Here is a 20970-nt window from a genome sequence, read left to right on the forward strand (position 1 = left end):
TGCAAGTTTCGGCTTCTGGGTTCAGCACCTCAGACTGCAGAACAGATTTCCTTCTTTTTAGGAGGAGAGAGAAGCGTTTCCTGTTGCTTCGGTTCATTCATGTTTTGAAGGGCAGTTAGATTTCACTCCTGCTTCCCATCAGGAAACATCTGATGCAGCCTCTCAGCTGGGATATTTCAGCCTCCTGATCTCTGAGCTGTTCCCCTGGATTTCCTTCTCAAGTCTTGTTCTCATGTTGCCTGAGAGAGATTAAGTTCTCGGGTTTAGGGTTAGGGATTTCAGTCAGAACCCAGTTTGGTGTCCAGTTCCACCTTCTGGACATTTTTTTAGCGCAAGGCCAGCCCTTGAGATGCGGTTGGCAAGGGAGTTCTGTTCGAAAAATGGATCAAGCTGGGCAAGAATGCGTGGTGGGTGAGGGCAGAAGGGAACTCAGAGGAAAAGCAATTTGCTTTCTTTCAGTGCTTTTAAACCAGCTCTTTAGTCCCATCTGCCATCTTGCCAACACATTAAGACAACACATACCTAGAACTGTTATTTCTTTTAAACATTCCGCCCACAAACTGCCAAGGTAGTTTCCAATTTATAAATTACGATACTTGATAATACATAAAATGCCATTAAATGCCATTTTATTCAGAATAAGCCGAACGGAGTCAAGAATAAATAGGTCATCAACTGTTTTCATTACTGGTGAAAGCAGTGCAGTTGAATAAATCGTGAGCCCTACGTCCAATAAGATCCTGGTTTCAGAGGAAGTTGTAGTAAACAAATAGAACTTCTGGGCTGCTTCAAGGGCCTGATAGACCTCCTCTAGAATATTTCTTGGCTGATTGTACGGCGCAAAGTAGAGCCAAGGAACTGCCATTAAACTGAGCCAAGTAGACAGCTGGGAGTAACAATTGCGGGATATTAGTAAATAAAACCTCCATGGTTAAATGCAGTCTACCACTAAATACTAGATCAATAAGGCGTTAAGACCATTGCTGCCATGCCCAGCTTAAGAGCTTCCAAAGGATGTGACTTGCTAAGGAGAAGCTGAAAAGAACGTAGAAGGGGGACTTAGCCAGCATCTGACTCCTGACGTTTCTGCTTCTAATTCCCCGGGGCTAATCCTTGCATTACAAAACTGATTTGTAGGCCATGCAGTTCTAAAGAGCACTGGGGCCACAGGATAATCCCTTGCAGATATGTGTGTGTTTTCTCTGCAAAGAGATAATACATTTATTGACGCACCTGGAGGGTTGAAAGCAAGTTTGGAATGTGAGAAAGTTGCACTTGAAAGGCGTAGTTGTGCAATAAAATGGCATGCTATGTTGTTGCGGTTTTAGGCTGCTGGAGGAAAAGGAAAGAGTAGCATCCCGAAACCATAAGCGTCTCCCCCTGCTTCCCATGCCGGGGGCGCTCAAGGAACATGTGACTTTCCGCCTGTGACCGTCCGGTGGTCTATTCCCCTCCCACCCAGTCAGTAACCAGTGGGGCGAGAGATGCTGTCCTCAACATTTTGTTTTTTAGAGTGCTGGAAACCGAAAACCACCTGCTCCCAAGCTTAGGGGTGCAGGCGTTCAGGTGGTGCTGCCTCAATGTGTGTCTCATCTCAGGAGGTGGGGCATTTGGCGCATGGAAAGGAAGAGGGTCAGTCCACGGACTGGGTCCCAAGAGAGAATGCTGCAAGAAAGACCATTGGTAGTCCAGCCACAAGGCACCTTTTACAAAAGGTGAAGTCCAGGGTGCCATTGCTCTAAGAAAAAGCCAGTCTGGTCTGGAAACCCCAACTAGGCCAAGGAAGGCCATTGGTCTGTCTTAGGAGATGGCATGGCAGGAGTGACATTACTGCTCAGGAGTCGCTGCTTGCTGCTGTGGACCACTGACCTGGGGCCTCGGAGCAGAGATCGAAACATTCCCTGACCATTAGCCCCGTCCAGCGCAGGCCCTGAATAGGCAGCAGACGTTGGGTTCCCCTCACTTGGCGATTCCCCCTTTCAGCTTCCTATTTAGGACTTGACCACAGTTGGGTGCGATGTTCAGGTCTGCAAAGCGGTTCGTGGTTGGCTTCCAAAGCAGTCTCAGAAACTAGAGTTTGAAGGATCTTCAAAACAGAATCAAGCCACGGCTTAGCATTCTGGAGAGTGCCGCTTGGAGCACTCGGGCAGGTTAAGGGAGTCACAAGCAGTGCCGCAAAGCCTGGCTTGGAAGCCAGGTGAAAGCAAAGAGAAGGAGACCTGCCCCCCATGGTTTGTCCAGGGACTTCCATGCCTCTCATATAACGGGTGATTCTTTTTCTTCTTTTTCTCCACTGATTCTGCCTTCACTACTCCTTTTGCTTCTTTCTTTCTCGCCTTTTACTTCGATCTTTTTCTTTCTTTAGAAGGTAAGCTACTCTGGGTAGGATCTGTTAATTTTGCTTATCTCTCCCTCAAAGTCTGTGTTTATTGTTTAATTTATTTCATTAAACGGGTCAGTTTAATTTCTCCCTCTCTCCTTTCCTGAGGCTCACACAGATCCTATGGGATGCAGCAAAACTAGGGAGCCTATATAATGTGTCCAGCGTAAAAGTTCTGTGCTCTCAGTAAACAGTGTAAAAGTGCCGATGATGAATGCTTGGGGTCAGTATCATTAGCTATTGGGAAGGCAGATTTCGTCAGGGCAGCCACAACCTTGAGCTTGCTGCAGTGGGAATTTGTGGGACTGGCTTCTGTGCTCTGCGTCTGCTTTTCGTATGCCCACCACGCTCAACTTCATACTTTACACTTTTTAAATCTGAAGGGCAGAAGCAAATGCTTATTTTTATTTAGATAAGAAGTTAATCCCCCCCCTGTAAATTATATAAAAGGGTTTATAAAGAAGATTTGTTGTTCGTTTCCTCCTGGCATTTCATCTGAGTCAGATCTTGGTCATCCATGTCAAATCAAGCCAAGCCGGACTAGTCATCCTGTCTTAACTGACTCACCTGAACGATAACTGTGAGGAACGGTTAATATGGGGAGGAAATCCATGTATGCGCAGGAGGTCCTGAGCTCTTCTGAGATGCATTGCCATGGGTATGCGACTCTCTGCTGCTTCCTCACGACAGGAGGATCATAACGGCATGGAGGCAGATCTGGACAAAGATGAAGTGTTACAGCCCCAGCAGGGTGAACTCTCAGGGGAAAAACTCCTGACCACTGAATATTTGGGAGTAAGTACAGCCGTCACAGGTGTCTGGATGTCTTCCTTTGATATTTGAGTGCGCGGGTAAGACTCCCCGGCCCTCAGGGCTTCGCTTGCCAGAATTAGGCTTCGGAGCAAGGTCAGTGGGATGTGGCTCGGTGAGCTTAAAAGCTCCCTGTCCCTGCCATAAATGCTAATCGCTCCTCACACATGCACGGACCGGTGCTTTCACAAAACCCAGTGTGTGGAGCGAGGCAAAGACTTCCGTGTTGACCCAGCGGCTTGTGTTTTTCGTTTGGAGCACCATTTGGTCATTGACTCTTAAGCAGCGCACAGCCCTGCTGACCTCCATGGCTTGCAGGACTGGCTGATAGCTCCTTTCTGCTGAAAACCAAGCTGTACTGTTCCAGTGGGCCTTCGGCTGTTTCGGGTACAATAGAGCGCCCCTGAGTGCCTGTATATCTAGGCCAAGTGTGTGTTCTCCTCTGAGCTCCTGAGACAGACTCGCACGTGCCTGTTCAGGGGAAGGGGCGCTTCAGCCATAAGATGCAAGCAGTCGTGGACTAACTGACGTTATTTGCTGGGCCCTGTTGTAACCGGAATGATGAAGTGCGGTGCTGACCTTGTAGCCCTTAATAACAGTGAATGTTTTTATTTGCCCTCTTAAGCCGCAGATGCACAGCACAAATCCTTCCTTGTTTCAGGTACTTGATAAGGAAGGCTTGTTAGCTGCCTGTGTGATAGGACTCTGCCCTTTCTTGTTACTCGACTCCATTTAGCTTAACTGGGCTCTCAGGCTCAACTTCAGCCGCAGTCTCTCTCAAGCCCTTGACGTGAGACAGCTCGAGAAGGAGATGGCAAGCTAGGCTTTAGCCATTCCAGAAGTTGGTAGCCATCTGTCAGCATCAGAATGCTGTTCTCCCTTATACCCAAATTTCTCTAACAGCGTAAAACAAAGCAGACACACGTTGGACTCTGCTAACATTCTGGCCCCAGTGGCTGGGGCAAAAGCCAGGCCTTCCAGGAGGCCCACAGGGTCAGGACCATTCAAAGCTCCTCCCATCAACAGATGAGAAGGCAGAGTTTTCAGCCAAGACTACAGGAAAATGAGTGGATGTCATCTTGTCTCCTGGTGGCGGTGGTAGTGGTGGTCTCCTCCTCCTCTTTTCAGCTGGCCTTTGAATGAACGTTAGCCTGGATAGGGGCCAACTTCCTCCTTTTTTCATGGCTCTTGAATTCCTACTTTCAAATAACTTCTCTCTCCCCCCGTCTCAGATCATGACCAACACGCCGAAAGCACGGAAAAGGTCAATGCCCAGTGTCCGTCACAGCGTGGACGAGCCTCTTCAGAGACCCGTGACCCCTGGCTATCATAGGGCACATTACCCAACGTAAGTCTGGGCAGACCAACCAAAACCTGGAGAAGTCTTCTCTTTTGAGTATGGTTCTACTTCAGAGAAATGTAACTCAACTATGGAAAGATACTGATGAAATAAAGTCAGCCACAACAGAGAGGACATGGTGCTCATTGTGTTTTTTAAAGAATGTTTCTGTAGAATAAAGGGTGCCAGAAAGAGAATGAGGTGACAGCAACCAACATGAAGGAGAACTAGGAGACCAATTTGTATCAGGCAAAGAAATGCTACAGAGTATTTTTATCTGAGGAGATGGCATTAAACCAGGAGTAAGCTAGACATTGATGGCAGGGCTGTGCATATGCTTTAATTTTTGTGGGAGCCAGCACATAATATTACTGGGGTTGGAGAGAAAGCTCGTTAGCTAAAAAGGTTTATCCGATTTCAAGGATTCTTGTCCTAACAGCCAGCAACCACGCTGAGACAAGGAATAGGTCTCTAGTGCTTTATTACTGCTACATTAGACAGAAAATCCTAAGAAACTGAAGAAGCGTGGGAAAAACCCAGACAGATAAACCCCAAAGGTTAAGGTGGGTCTGATCTGTGTCTCTCTGAATGGCTGCTTAATTCCTCAGTACTATGCATGCGTTTTCCCCCCTGGATAGGGGCCCCCTCCTGCTCGCCATCGGTACTCATGACAATTCTTAATTTCTAAAACAAATATTGATTCTTTCTTTTTCCTTTCCTTTTTTAAAAATTAAGTTCCTTTTCCATATTGTTTTGAAGACAGTGGTTGACTGGCTATGGACTTTGTTGTTTATTCGTTTAGTCGCTTCCGACTCTTCGTGACTTCATGGACCAGCCCACGCCAGACCTTCCTGTCGGTCGTCAACACCCCCAGCTCCCCCAGGGACGAGTCCGTCACCTCTAGAATATCACCCATCCATCTTGCCCTTGGTCGGCCCCTCTTCCTTTTGCCCTCCACTCTCCCCAGCATCAGCATCTTCTCCAGGGTGTCCTGTCTTCTCATTGTGTGGCCAAAGTATTTCAGTTTGGCCTTGAATATCATTCCCTCAAGGGAGCAGTCTGGCTTTATTTCCTGGAGGATGGACTGGTTTGATCTCCTTGCAGTCCAAGGCACTCTCAGGATTTTCCTCCAACACCACAGTTCCAAAGCATCGATCTTCCTTCTCTCAGCCTTCCTTATGGTCCAGCTCTCGCAGCCATATGTTACTACGGGGAACACCATTGCTTTAACTATGCGGACCTTTGTTGTCAGTGTGATGTCTCTGCTCTTGACTATTTTATCGAGATTTGTCATTGCTCTTCTCCCAAGGATTAAGCGTCTTCTGATTTCCTGGCTGCAGTCAGCATCTGCAGTGATCTTCGCACCTAGAAATACAAAGTCTTTCACTGCTTCTACATTTTCTCCCTCTATTTGCCAGTTATCAATCAAGCTGGTTGCCATAATCTTGGTTTTTTTGAGGTTTAGCTGCAAGCCAGCTTTTGCACTTTCTTCTTTCACCTTCATCATAAGGCTCCTCAGTTCCTCTTCACTTTCAGCCATCAAAGTGGTATCATCTGCATATCTGAGATTGTTAATGTTTCTTCCAGCGATTTTAACTCCAGCCTTGGATTCCTCAAGCCCAGCTTGTCGCATGATGTGTTCTGCGTACAAGTTGAATAGGTAGGGTGAGAGGATACAGCCCTGCCGTACTCCTTTCCCAATCTTAAACCAGTCCGTTGTTCCGTGGTCTGTTCTTACTGTTGCTACTTGGTCATTATACAGATTCTTCAGGAGGCAGACAAGATGACTTGGTATCCCCATACCGCTAAGAACTTGCCACAATTTGTTATGGTCCACACAGTCAAAGGCTTTAGAATAGTCAATCAAACAGAAATGGGTGTTTTTCTGAAACTCCCTGGCTTTTTCCATTGTCCAGCGGATATTGGCAATTTGGTCCCGAGTTCCTCTGCCTTTCCTAAAGCCAGCTTGTACATCTGGCAATTCTCGCTCCATGAACTGCTGAAGTCTACCTTGCAGGATCTTGAGCATTACCTTACTGGCATGTGAAATGAGTGCCACTGTTCGATAGTTTGAACATTCTTTAGTGTTTCCCTTTTTTGGTATGGGGATATAAATTGATTTTTTCCAATCTGATGGCCATTCTTGTGTTTTCCAAATTTGCTGGCATATAGCATACATTACCTTGACAGCATCATCTTGCAAGATTTTGAACAGTTCAGCTGGGATGCCGTTGTCTCCTGCTGCCTTCTTATTAGCAATGCTTCCTAAGGCCCACTCAATCTCACTCTTCAGGATGTCTGGCTCTAGCTCACTGACCACACCGTCAAAGCTATCCCCGATGTTGTTATCCTTCCTATACAGGTCTTCTGTATATTCTTGCCACCTTTTCTTGATCTCTTCTTCTTCTGTTAGGTCCTTGCCATCTTTATTTTTGATCATACCCATTTTGGCCTGGAATTTACCTCCGATGTTTCTAATTTTCTGGAAGAGGTCTCTTGTCCTTCCTATTCTATTGTCTTCTTCCATTTCCGCGCATTGCTTGTTTAAAAATAATTCCTTATCTCTTCTGGCTAACCTCTGGAATTTTGCATTTAATTGGGCATATCTCCCCCTATCACTGTTGCCTTTTGCTTTCCTTCTTTCTTGGGCTACTTCTCGTGTCTCAGCAGACAGCCATTTTGCCTTCTTGGTTTTCTCTTTCTTTGGGATGTATTTTGTTGCCACCTCCTGAACAATGTTGCGAACTTCTGTCCAGAGTTCTTCCGGGACCCTATCTACTAAGTCCAGTCCCTTAAATCTATTCTTCACCTCCACTGCATATTCCTTAGGAATAGTGAGCTCATATCTAGCTGATCTGTGGGTCTTCCCTAATCTATTTAGTCTGATCCTAAATTGTGCCAGAAGAAGTTCGTGATCTGAACTACAGTCAGCTCCAGGTCTTGTTTTTACCGACTGTATAGATGTCCGCCACCTTTGGCTGCAAAGGATGTAGTCAATCTGATTTCGGTGTTGTCCATCTGGGGAAGTCCATGTATAAAGCCGTCTCTTAGGTTGTTGGAAGAGAGTGTTTGTTATGCAGAGTGAGTTGTCTTGGCAAAATTCTATCAGCCTATGTCCTGCTTCGTTTTGTTCTCCCAGGCCATGCTTACCTGTAATTCCAGGTGTCATTTGACTGCCCACCTTAGCATTCCAGTCTCCCGTGATGAAAATAACATCTCTTTTAGGCGTGTTGTCCAGTAGGTGCTGCAGATCCTCATAGAACTGCTCTACTTCAGCTTCTTCAGCATCTGTGGTTGGGTCATATATTTGGATCACTGTGATGTTAGATGGCTTGCCCTGAATTCGAATTGAGATCATTCTATCGTTTTTTGGATTGTATCCAAGCACTGCTTTAGCCACTTTATTATTAATTATGAAGGCTACTCCATTTCTTCTGTGGTCCTCTTGTCCACAGTAGTAGATCTGGTGGTCATCTGATGTGAAGTGGCCCATTCCAGTCCATTTCAGTTCAGTGACGCCCAGAATGTCTATCTTTAATCTTGACATCTCACCAATAACCACATCCAATTTGCCCTGGGTCATAGATCTTACATTCCAGGTTCCAATGGTGTGTTGATCCTTAGAACGTCGGATTCGCCGTTCACCACCAGCACCGTCGGCTGCTACCCATCCTTTCGGCTTTGAGCTAGCTGCGTCATCACGTCTGGGGCTAGTTGAACTCATGCTCTGTTCCTCCCCAGTAGCATTTTGACCATCTCCCGACCTGGGGGTCTCATCTTCCGATGGTATACCGACATATCTCTGGTTGTACTGATCCATTTAGTTTTCACGGCAAGAATACTGGGGTGGGTTGCCATTACCTTCCCCAGGGATCGCATTTAGTCTGACCTCTCTGTCACGACCTTCCCGTCTTGGGTGGCCCTTCACGGTTTAGCTCATGGCATCATTGAGGTGCTCAAGCTCCAGCACCACAACAAGGTAACGATCCTTTGCTTAAGGGCTATGGGCTAGGGCTCAGAAATTTCCAAATCGGGACAGTATAACTTTTTACTTTTTTTTTACCTTTTTTTATTAATTAGTAATTGTTCAAGATATAATTGAGACTCATAATGCAGAATAGGGACAAAATAACTTTTTAGATCTGGGGTTTCATTATCTCCCTTCCCTCCCCCATATCTAGCAAACTGAATATGTGGAGCAAAATAGCACATCACATATGACCGACAGTATTTTGGGTTTGGATTGCCTAGACCAGTGTTTCTCAGCCTGGGCAACTGTAAGATATTTGGACTTCAGCTCCCAGAATTCCCCAGCCAGCCATGCTGCCAAGAAACACTGGCCTAGATTTTTAAAAAATGTAAATATGCCTAACAACGTTATGGGCCCTGTTGGTGAGATGGCATTTTTGCTACTGGTGGTCTCCCAGATCAGCTGTGCCCAGCAAGTACGGCAGAAGTCTATCCTGTGGCAGTTTGAAGAGACGCAGACATACTATCTGGGAAAAGCCAAAAACAGTATTTTCCCAGGATTGGGAGACTGTGATTAGTTGCTGTGACTGTTACTCCCTGGTGGATTTCTAGACTACAGACAGAATCATGCAAGTTCCTGCTATATTCCCTTGATTTTAGATTTATCATTGTTGCAAAGTAGGGGGATATTAATATTTGGCAAGGCAGCCCCAAGGGGCTCGCAGAACTCTGGGCATGAGACTTGTGTAGAGGGTTAATTTTGGGCAGCTGGCCGAGCTGCTGGCTGCCTACCCCGGTAAAATCAAATCAAATCTTTATTACGGTCCCAGACCAGCATAAGGAGGGTGGGGTACAGTCAATTAAAAAGCATAGAAAATACATCAGAGTCTAATAATAAAAAAAGCTAAATATATAAAACAGAATGAAAATAATATAAATATAAATATATATTCATTCCAGTCATTCAGTCATATACTAGATGCTAATTAGGTCATCTGACAGATTTTAAGTGCTGCCGCACAGAATCTGGCAACATATGTGGTGGCAGGGGTGGTATCTGACAGCAGCAGGGAGGCGTGGAATTGCCCTCTGCGCCCTGGGCGTTGATGCAGTAACGGTGCGATGAGGCTAGGACAAACGTCCCTGTGACACAGGCCCTGGAGAAGCACGGGCTCTGCCGTTTCTGTGTCTGGAGTCACAGGGGCACTGTCTCTCCAGGCGAGGAACCTTCCTGTGTTGGCTTTCAAGGACAGCTGAGGGGAGGGCAGGACATCGTGCCAGAGTGAACAGTCGGGACAGTATAACTTCTTACTTTTTTTTTTTTACCTTTTTTAATTAATTAGTAATTGTTCAAGATATAATTGAGACACATAATGCAGAATGCTTAGGTACTTTGGGTCTAGTTAAGTATGCCATGGGGAGGCAGAGTACCTGCTGGATTCATGGGCAATAAAGCTTGGGGTCCGGATAGGTCCAGCTGGCGCCCCGTGCCTGCTCCACGCTGTTTAACAAGTGCTTCGGCCTGACTGTATCCCGTGCTGAGTAGCAGACCTGGGGAGAAGCCCAGGGAGGAGATCTCAGTTGCCACTGCCTGCTTCCACGTGGACTGAAAATCCTCACTCGTAGTTAATGGGGCGAGGCCGAGGGGCAAAAGGAAAAAGGGATAATCCGCACTAATAGTTGAGCATGGTCACCCACCCGCTGGCCTGCACTTTCATGAGGCCCGTTTCTAGCATTAGAGACACATTTTGGGACTTGAAGGGCCAATCTTAGACATTTGGATTGCCCAAGTTCCAACGGTGCAAAATTGGAGAAGGGGCCAAGCCAGGCACCAGACAGGAGTTGTGCTATTGGCTTGGCTTTGAATCATTTGAGGGCTGCAGGTATATAGTGGCCACCTCTTGTCTTACGGAATTTAAAGATGGCGGATAAGCTCCTCTGTGCATTTTCAGCAACGTAGTCCCCATGGGCTTTCCTACTGCTGGCAGAATGGAGGACCACCCCCAGATATTTGAAAGGGGAGTCCTGCTCAATCTTGTGGCCATCTGTGTTCCCGGAGTGGCTCTTGGGCCTTTTGGCAAATGCCATGATCTTAGTTTTCTGATAATTGAGTCCTAGCTGGTCTTCCTTGCCATACTGCATTAGTGCTCTCAGTGCTCTTTTCAGGCCAGTAGGTGTTCTTGAAGGAATTGCTGCATCATCTGCATGGAGTAGAACAGAGATGTGTCTTCCAGGAAGTTCTGGGGAGTGGAAGTTTGCGTTGAGGAGATGGCCTGCCATGGAGTTGATATAGAAATAGAAAAAGAGTGTTTTCTTGTTCCAGTCAGTCCTGGAATTTCCGCTGTAGGTATCTCTAGAGTTCGCTAATTGTGTTGAGGAGGCAGATCAGTCTATAGTTAGCAGGATCATCCTTCTTCCCTTTTTCATATATAAGGACAATGATTGCAAGCCCCCAATCCTTGGGGACTTGGCCATAGGTGTCGATGCAGGTTAAGAGTGAGGCCAGAGTGGGGGCCCAGAAGTCCAAGTTGTTTTTAAAGGCCTCTGGAGGGATGAGGTCTTCTCCTGGGGCCTTCCCGTGTCTTAGCTGAGCAACAAGGTCCTTGATCCCTGTCACTGTCACTGGTGCCCACATTGACAGATTTTCTATAGTTTGGCTAGGGCATCCACTTTCAACAGACAGGCCCATGTAGAGTTCCTGAAAGTGTGCCTCCCAGGTCCCTGGGGGGATGCGACAGTCCACCATGGATGGACCACTGCTCTGGGAGCTTGATGTGATACGCCGGACTGAGGCTGCGCCACTGGACTTGACTGCCTGAATGAGCAAGTCCAGCTGTTTTTCGTGGCTCCCTTTTTCTTGTGTGCCAGCAGCTGTTTGTGGTACCTCTTCTGCTGGAGGAGGTCCTGTGCAGCTGTCGGTGTAGTACCGGATGCATAAGCCTGGTAAGTGGTAGCAAGAGCCTTTTTGGCATTAAGACAGTCCTTGTCGAACCATGGCTTGGAGTGGTGCTGTTGTGGCCTCAAGGGTGCACAGTAACTACAGGTCACCTCCGATACGAGATCTTTCCCTCTGTGTTTGTATTTATAGGAACAGAACAAGGTAAATGATACCCAGCCAAGATAAATGAATCAAGACAAATTAAAAAACAGGAGGGAGTAGGAACAGTTTAAACATTGAGGGAAGATAAGCCCTACCCTGCTTTTTGAAAGCTCGGGTGCTCATGAATCTGAGATTTATCCTGCATTTGAACTCTTAGTTCAAATATGCTACCAATATGTCTATATTTTGTTTTTTCAAGAAGCTAGTCTGTTCTGAAGACTTTGCTCCTTACTGGGTCCATTGTTGTCAAATCTCAGGAGCTCAAAAGCCAGGACAGGTTGGAAAAGCAAGCAGGACCCGGCTCTAGGGAGTTTGTGAAATGTTTTCTCCGGTCTCTTTGGGACAGTTCTAAGCATAATTTTATTTCGTTCCCACACACACAGTACGCGGGGAGTTCTTTTAAACCTGTGTATGCCTAAGGAGCAGCATTCAGGGAGTAAGGGTTGCTGCGGTCTGTGGCTAGCAGGTATGTCTTCCTCCGTTTTTTACGCCAGGAAGGCCAAGCAACCCATTGTGCTTGTCAGAGACCAGTCCTTTTCATTTTAGAAACAAATTCCATCAACAGCATAATCCTCAAAAGCCTTGTTTCGTGGCCCTTCCATGTTGCTTTTATCTCACGGCCGCATTTACAGGATCCACAGAGCCGTGTGGAAGGAGTAGCGGCAATACAACAAGCTCCTTCATACGCTGCGTTGGAGAGGAATGAGCTTGTGCTCTCTTATGCTCAGATTCTTCTCACAAGTCCCAAGATGGTGAAAACAAGGAGTACAGTGGTACCGACGCAGTGCAGGTGGTGGAGAACGTGGTGGATGTCACGTTTCTACCTTTGCAGTACGGAAAGTTGCCACTCTTGGACTGTCTAGGTTTGGGCAACGGATGTGGTTAAAGAAGTCAAGATGGTAGCCACAGTGGTGCAGTTGAAGCTCCGCCAGTTTTTTCCGTGGGATGCACATAAACAGCAGGCAGAGCTTTGATCGCACGGCCATATGCGCTAACTTTTCTGACCCTGCCCTGTGGAAGCCCACGGAGTTTTGGATCAGGTTCCTGCAGCCTTTTTTTTAACAGCTCGGCTTGGCCGGCCAGGAAGAGGGGTGTGGAATTCCTCTCCCAAAGGCCAGAACCAAACAGCTGAAAATTAGGACTTTTGCTGCTGAATTTTGGCAACTTGATCAGCAGGGCCTCTGGGAGCTGCCAGATGGGGCTTGGGTGGCTCCATGAGGGCCAGGGGTGGCCCTCTCCTGCAGCAGAAGGCTTTGCGCGTTCGGCTGAAGGAACAAGGAGAGGGAGGGGAAATGGAAGAAAGAAAGAACCCAGGAAGGAAGCGTGGTTGGGCCAAGAGTCACACGTTGAACTTGTGGAATATAGCCAAGCTATATGTGAGTGGGGCAATGGAGAACTGGGGGGGAGGGATGTATTTATTACAATTATTTCTGTGCTGTCCACTGGAGAACTCTTGAAGGCTTAAGCCCTATCCACTTCTTCATAATTAATTCTACCACATCTGCTTATTCAGATATCACCGTTAAATTTAATTTTGCTCAAACGCCAGCAGCAGCAAAGGATGGGACTGCTGCCTCAGAAGGCTGGTGTCTGTGTGTGTGCACGCGTGCACGCATGCATGCAGTTCTTCTCAGAGCACAGCTGTTGCACCCATGTTTTAAAGCACTGGCAACTCCCAGAATTCCCCAGCACCCAACAAGCTGGCTGGGGAATTCTGGGAGTTGAAGTCCACACATCTTAAAGTTGCCAAGTTTGAAAAACACTGATTTAAAGCCTCTGCAAATCTAGATGGTCTGTATAGCCTAAGTGGACAGTTGATCTGTCCTCTCCTGTAAAATAATTATAGATCTGGGAGACCCAATTACTTTTCGTTTTGTGGGATCTCCTCCTTGAGAAGGGTTTCCAGTTGAGGATTGCAGAAAGCAAAACAAATTTCCCAGCTGCTCAGGGAGATACTAAGGTGAATTCCCTTCACCCCAGCTGTAGGGGGAAAAAATTAAAAAGGAAGGCACCTTAGAAGAGAATCTCTGGAGCTCAGGGTTGAACGGTGGAGTCCTTGGTGCTCTCTGAGCTCGGTGGCTGGCTGGCAGACCTTTCATTACCTGATTAGGTACCATCATCAGTGCAAGAGGGAGTGGGCCTTGCCCTCTGTTTATATATAGTCGCTTGCCCTGCCAGTGTTGGTGGGGGTGGGGGTTTCTCCTTGGTTCCTTGATTAGACTGTTGTTTACTGCTTGATTGTTTGTCTGGTGTTAATCCTGGTGTTAATCTTTGCTTATCTGGGTGTTGATTGCTGGCAAGGAGGTGTTCTGGTCTTTCTGTCTCCTTTCTTAGCTTTTTTATTGTCTCTTTTGAATGGGAATGTTGTTTACCTGTGTGTCTATTGATGGCTGACTTGTCTGAATGCCAGGCTTCCAGGAATTCCCTAGCATTTTTGCGTTTAGCTTGGTCTAGGATGCTCACAGTCTCCCAGTTGAAAGTATGGTTGAGTCTGTCCATGTGTGGTGAGTTTAAGGAGTTTTCATCGGCTAGCTGAACACTTTGCCTAGTCAGGCAACGAAAGGTCTGCAAGCAAACTATCAAGCTCAGAGAGCACCAAGGACTCCACAGATTGTATTTTTGGGTTCCTAGCTCAGAAAAAAAATGCATTGATAAAACCCATGTCCAATATTCTAAATATGGAAGGAGCAACTTACTTATTCTTCAGTCTTGCATATTAAAAAAAAAATCAGAAATTTCCTTTAAAAGAATGTGGCCAAATGCCTTTATATGTACATGTATCCTTATATACAGTATTTGGAAGGCAACACTTACAAACTCACAACTTCAAATAAAACCCAATGACTTAATGTAATTTAGGTAATACATATGGGCAGCTTAAATAGAATCCTAAATTACTGAGCATATGCAGAGTTTTTTTTCCCCAGAGAAGCTCATCAGAGAGAGAAAGAGAAAAGTTTCAACTTTTGAATAATGCTACCAGAAAGATGTAGCCTTAAGACGAAGGCTTACATTTTAATGAGGATCTGCCATCAGTAAAAACTGACCCTCTCTGTGTTTTTCCCAAAGATAAGCTATATTTTTTGGCGGTCTGAGGCCTAGTTCATAAAACAAAAGAACATTTGGAACATGGCTGACTTACTTTACTTTGTGACATTTTCCAAACAAAGGGAAATTGCAATTTCCTTTTCAGCTGGATTTGCAAAATCCATTGCCCTGAGCTGGAGAGAGTATCTCTTTTAAATGGCATGCATTGTTCTATTTCTCCGTCACATTTCAAGAGCATGGGTTGGGAAGTGGAAGTATTCAGTTTTGGAGGCTCCATTCCTGTCTCCAGGGACCCCTACGCTAGTGAAGAGTTGAGAGCTCCATAGCATTTGCACTGGAGGTGGGTGAGGGTTCGGTTCTTTCTCCCCACTGCTTAATATCTACACGGAGTCACAGGGAGTGGTAATCCCAAGATTTGGTGTGCAACACAGATGATCCACAACTTTAGTTTTAATCTGAATCAGGAAAGGCTGCCCAATTGCTTAGAGCAGTGTTTCTCAACCATGGATGGGTAGACTTCATCTCCCAGAATTGAGAGATGCTGGCTGGGGAATTCTGGGGGATGAAGTCCACCCATCTTAAAGTTGCCACGGTTGAGAAACACTGGCTTAGAGACTGATGGTCTGAAGATGGGCTAAGAAACTGAAACCAGATAAGATGGGCAGATTGGAAAAGGAGTTCTTTGTTCTGGGAAATAGGATGGTGGGGCCTTCTAGATGAAGGAGCTCTTCCTCCCAAAAGGGTGATGTGTGGCTTGAGTCCAGGATACTACCAGAGGCACAGGGGCTTCACTGCAGAGAAGATGATGCCCAGTTGCAGGTGGTGTGCCAGGTACAGCCTTGTCTGGATGGGAATAACTGAGGCCCATGAACCCGTGCCTTAATAACCTCACAGTTGGATTGCATGCTGTCTGGAACTACCCCTGAAGATGCCCTGCATAATGCAACTGGTGCAGAATGCAGCTGATTGCTGAGTGGGGCATTAAGTAGGTTCATATAGCAGGAGTCCTGGAATTGTGGTGCTAATTGCTTGTTAACTAGGACCCATCTTGAATAGTGACATTAGTCTTTAAAGCACTCAGTGGCTTTGGATGAAGGAGGTAGAAGATTGTTCTCCCCAGCCTTCTGAGGGCTGAGCAACCCTACTTGTCATGCCTCCAATTTGCAGCAACAAAGCAAAGAGCTATAGAGTTTTCAATGCCATTTGGATGCCTTGAATCCATATTGGCCCCTCTCAGACTTCTCCCCCAGCTTTGGCCGAAATTCTTCCATGGTGGGCAATTTTCAGGATTGCCTGTAGCACACAACCAGACCACCCATGTGCAAGTCTTCTGGCGCACTTTGAGATGGCTCCATCCTGACCTCCTTCAGTGCGCACCGAAGGATTGCCCACTACCTTCTCTGGAGCCACCCAACCTGGAAAGCTGGTGAGCAGTGCAGAAGAGGTGGTCCGCCTTTGGTACGCAGTGCAAGTGATCCCACGTGGTTTGCCAACCTGGCCCCTTCCCATTCCTTAAGCTTGGTAAAAGAAACCTGAGAAGGGGTTCTGCTGTGGAGCAAGGCAAAATGACCAGTTGCTTTGGCCTCAGAAGCCAAGGGATCATGTTGCCTCATGAAGGGGCTTTGGAGAAGGGGCCTCACTCCAATCCTGGTCAAAGGGAAGCATTGAGGCTTCACACAGGCCTGATGCTAGAAAAACCCCTTATCCCCCTGTCACTAATTTGAAGAGCTGTTATCCTCATGGTAAGTCATCCCAGGCTTATGGACCAATGACTTGCTTCATGGTGGCTGGGTTCACAAGGCCGGGACTCAGACTGCTGAAAACCTAGCAGCTGCATTATGCTGTGCTAAGCTTGGTTAAATGTAACCCTTAGTTGGTTTGGTTTTGGTTTAGCACGACCAGGCACACCCAGCCCCTTTGGCTGTCGTATTGTTCGTGGTATTATGCAAACCCGGAAAATGAATTAATTCAGGAACGGGGCTAAGCCCGTTTTGATGAAACTGGACATAGAAAGTCCTTGATCTCCTGTTGACTAAGGAGAAAGATCTAAGCCAGCTAGCTCCTCTGCCAGCTCTGAAGCAAAAGGGGGAAATCAGCCTGGTAGTTTCCAGATGTATTGGACTCCTCTTCCCATCATCCCCAGCCAGCAGACTTAGTGGTCATAGAGGCCTGTATAACTTCTGATTCCACTTCGGGAAGGAGAGGCAGAACGGCAGAGAGCAAGGCTGTCATGAACCTGGCACTGATCTGCAGTACAAAATTGTTCTCTTCTCGATTACAGGAAATTAGGGAGGTAAGAATCCGTGTGGTGATAACGGTGTAACGCTACAGGCTTTCATCGCTCTGCCATCTTGTTTACTCCAGGCTGGAAAACGATGCCGTGCCTTCCAGCAGCAAAGAGAAAAGTGCTCAGCGTTGCCCAAACTCCCGACCTCCAACGCGCAGCGGGAAGAGGCCCAGCCTTTCGGAGCTTTATTTCTCTTCGGCGACATGTAAGGCTTTCGCTGGGGCCGGCAGCTCAGCGGCTGCATCCCTGAAGGGCCGGCTTTGGCCTGCCCGTTTTTAGGATCTCGGGTAGATGTGGCTTGAATTTTAGAATGTGCTCCAATGGCAGTCTTCTACTGTCGTCGGTCCAGTGGCTTCTTGGCAGTCTGTTCTGCGTCGGTCCAGAACCCAGGACCCGGCACGGTGAATTCCAAGTTGAAGAAGTGGATTCCGATTCAATGTCAGGGAAAAAAAACAGCCTGGTTGTAAGAGCGGTTCAGCAGGGAGGTAGTAAGCTCCCCTTCATGCAACGTGTCAGGCAGAGGCAAGACAGCCACAAGTTGGGGATGCCTGAATTGAATTCCTGCCTGAGCAGGGGGCTGGCCTCAGTGGCCTTATCCAACTGTAGGACCCCACGATTCTAAGCTGGGAAGAATCGGGAGGGTGAATCGGTTCCCCCCTCCTTCCAAACTTCTAAAGTGAATTTTAATTATTTATTTTTTATTGGTTTGGCAAATTTATATAGCCGCCCATCTCATAAAAAGTGACTTGGGGTGGCTTACAAGCAGAATAACAATTACAACCATCTCACAATCATAAAAAACATCAGGCAAATAACATAACAAAAATACAAAATACAAATACAAAGGAATAAAAACGGAGAAGAACCCCCAGACAGCAGAGGACAACCATCATTTAGCTTCATTCAGCCACTTTGCAAGCTCGCCATGGGCTAACAGAGATGGGGCTAACCTCACCTCAGGGGAAGTGATGTTCCAGAGGGCTACAGCAGATATAGTAGAGAATATTAGATATTAATATAGATATTAATTGCTTCATATCAGAGGAACATGGCGCTGCTCACACAGATTGAGTCTCATCCTTGACTTGTATCGACTCTTGACTTCTGGGCAACGTGAGTTCGTTGTTTTAATTGGAAAGCATCAAAATAATTAGATACATTTAAAACTCCATCATTGTCTTGCCAGCGTTGTAAAGTTTGACCGATCTGGGATGCTTTGTAATTCCATATAAATTAAGAAAGACAACATTTCAAGCCAATAATGGATAAGGGGATTTGGAAGGGTTTCAGACAGGAATAAAATGCTAAGAAGAAGAAGAAAAAGAAGAGATATTTAATTTCAGAGGGGCAGAGGATCTGAGGATGACACTGGAGGGGCTTTGGGTCAATTCTTGCCATGTTTTTAAGGCTGAGGACAGAGGGCAAACCACTTCCATCCCCAGCTTTAAAAAATCCCCCCCAAATCACCCTTGGGGCTGTTTTGAGAGTTTTTAAAAGTAGCGATATGAGTAGTTTGCATCCCAGAAGCTTCTGTTCCCACCTCCACCCTGAATTTTGACTAAAAAAGCAAAAGAATAACGCTGCTGAAATTTGGCTGATTGGCTCTTCGGTTTTGCTAGTGTGGTCCTCAGTTCCTGGAGGGCTGCTGTGGCTCATAGGTTCCACTCCTGGACTCAGGAGTGACAAGGGGCCTACATGGGGACAGCAGAAGAATTCTGGAGGGAGAGAAAGAAAGAAAGGGAGGAAGGGAGGCTGGGAGAAGAGAAATATGCAGATGCAACAGCTGAAATTATACAGATGTGAGCTGCCTAGGGTTTTGTGTGCGAGATGATGATCGTGATGATGATGATGAAAACTGGTATGCCACCTGACTCTCAATGACTCTGGGCAGCTATACCAATTGAACAAATAAATAAAAAGAAATAAATAATGTAATGCTTATGGCAGTGTTTTTCAACCTTAGCGACTTTAAGATATGTGGACTTCAACTCCCAGAATTCCCCAGCCAGCAACTCTGGCTGGGGAATTCTGGGAGTTGAAGTCCACATATCTTAAAGTTGCTACGGTTGAGAAACACTGGCTTATGGGAACCGGGGTTACTGGCTATTAAGATGCAGCAACATTTGTAGTTCCTTACTCCTGTTCCATTTAGCTTATAAGTCTTAGGATTAAAGCTCGGGGACGGGCATGAATATCTCTGCAAGAAAAATGCAAAGCACTCCTTGCATGTGTTGAAATGTCCACTTTTCCAAATGACAGTTGAAACAGAAGCTTCAGGGAGGCCTTCGGTGCACCTCAGAACTGGTCGGGATGTCCGGTCCGCTGCTGATGTTCTCGTTCTCCAGTCCCCCAGCCTTTCCCAGGACAGTGTCAATGGGATGCCAAACAGGTCTGTAAGTAGCACATGGTTTTCTAGAATATAAGGGAGCAGGTGATGACGGCTTGGAAATTATCTTGTGCTGCGTTTTACAAGTCCAGGTGTCTCTCGGCCTCAGCAAATATAAGTTGTATGGACTTGAACTCCAAGGATGTCCATCAAGAGAGACTTCCCTTAAGGGGCCATCCCATGTGAATCGAAGGGAGCCATGGGGCAGAAGGACACTATGGAGCACCCCATTCTTGGGGCTAATTCTGGCCCTTTCCTTTGGGAAGCTTTTGAAAAGCTTTTCAAGTGGCTAGTGGGGAGGAGGACAGCTATCTTTTAATGAGCATTAATGTTTAGATGGTAAGGCTGAGATGCTTGTAGGCCGCTCAGAATTGTAGTCTTGCGGTGTACAAAAATTATGTTGAATAAATAGTTGGTGAGAAATCACCTGGGCCTCTTGCTTGAATGTTGTTTGGCAGGTATTCAATTTAGCTTTTTTTGCTTTTTTTTTTCTTGAGCGAAGTCCTTTTTATAGAATATTGTATTGATTCATGTTTTTATTTAGAAAACGTATATGGCTGCCTAGCTTATGCATGATAAATAACCCTGGCCAGAATATGAAGGTAGCCTCCTTGTGCAGTTATTCTAAGCAAGGCTCCATCTTGGAAGTCCTGGATCTAGCCACATCATATTTATATTTATACAGCCGCCCATCTCACATATCAGTGACTCTGGGAGGCAGACAACACTTACAACTTTAAGAACTGTGGACTTCAACTGCCAGAATTCTGTGATTTGAGGTCCACCCATGCTGGCTGGGGAGTTCTGGGAGTTGAAGTCCGCCCATGCTGCTGAGGTTGAGAAACACTGGCCTTACGTAATGTATGAGCCTGGCTTGGGTGAACACTGTCTTGTAATCACAACTCTGATTATGCACCTTTGAGGAAGGAAACAGAGCAAAGTGATGGAAAATGTTTTGTTTAAGAACCAACCCTGATATGATAAGAATTTTTCCCACCAGCTCTGAAGGCCCTGATTGGTGTTAGCATGAGAGAAAGGGTTTAACTCCTTTCTCCTGCCTGTTTCCACAGACAAAATCTTCCCCACTCCACCTGCTGTTTAGTGACATTATTGTTGACCAGTGTTTCTCAACCTTGGCAGCTTGAAGATGTGTGGACTTCAACTCCCAGTTGAAGGGAGATGAAGTCCACAGATCTTCAAGCTGCCAAGGTTGAGAAACACTGTTGTAGACCCTCAGGAAAACTACGCAAGGGGAGTTCTCCTCTGACCTGGCTTCCCAATGACTCACCTCCTTGGGGAAGCTGCCATCCCTCCAGCTGGCATCTAGGACCAGTTCTACATCTCAGAGGTTTTGGGCTTTGGGCTTTATCGGAGAACAGAGTAGCTATGCGGAGAAACTGAATGAGAGGTGGGACCAAGCTGAGGAAGGCCAACTCCACAAGGATGTCCAGAATCTGGGATCTGAGATTTGCTAATTGCTAAGAATCTGTCTCACCTTTCCCTTGGTCTCCCACAAGAAGATGGTTTAGAGTAGGTTTCAGGCAAGGATGAAGATGGACTTCAGTTCCCATATCCCCAACCAACATGGCTTCCTGCAGTTGGGGTTTGACATGCCTGACCACAACTTTAATGTAAATAAGTCTTTCAGTCT

At 46.4% G+C, this 20970-nt stretch overlaps 1 protein-coding gene across 1 annotated transcript in view; it reads left to right on the forward strand.

Moving 5' to 3' along the window:
* Positions 1–20970, forward strand: part of ARMC9 (armadillo repeat containing 9) — a 90682-nt gene that overhangs the window by 65860 nt on the left and 3852 nt on the right. Inside the window, exons 21-24 of the mRNA XM_063306302.1 lie at positions 3071–3175; positions 4423–4538; positions 17011–17138; positions 19193–19322. Coding sequence (XP_063162372.1) covers positions 3071–3175; positions 4423–4538; positions 17011–17138; positions 19193–19322 — 479 coding nt within the window. The remainder of the gene's footprint in view (positions 1–3070; positions 3176–4422; positions 4539–17010; positions 17139–19192; positions 19323–20970) is intronic.

The sequence above is a fragment of the Candoia aspera genome, chromosome 6, assembly GCF_035149785.1.
Source record: "Candoia aspera isolate rCanAsp1 chromosome 6, rCanAsp1.hap2, whole genome shotgun sequence".
Classification (NCBI taxonomy): domain Eukaryota; kingdom Metazoa; phylum Chordata; class Lepidosauria; order Squamata; family Boidae; genus Candoia; species Candoia aspera.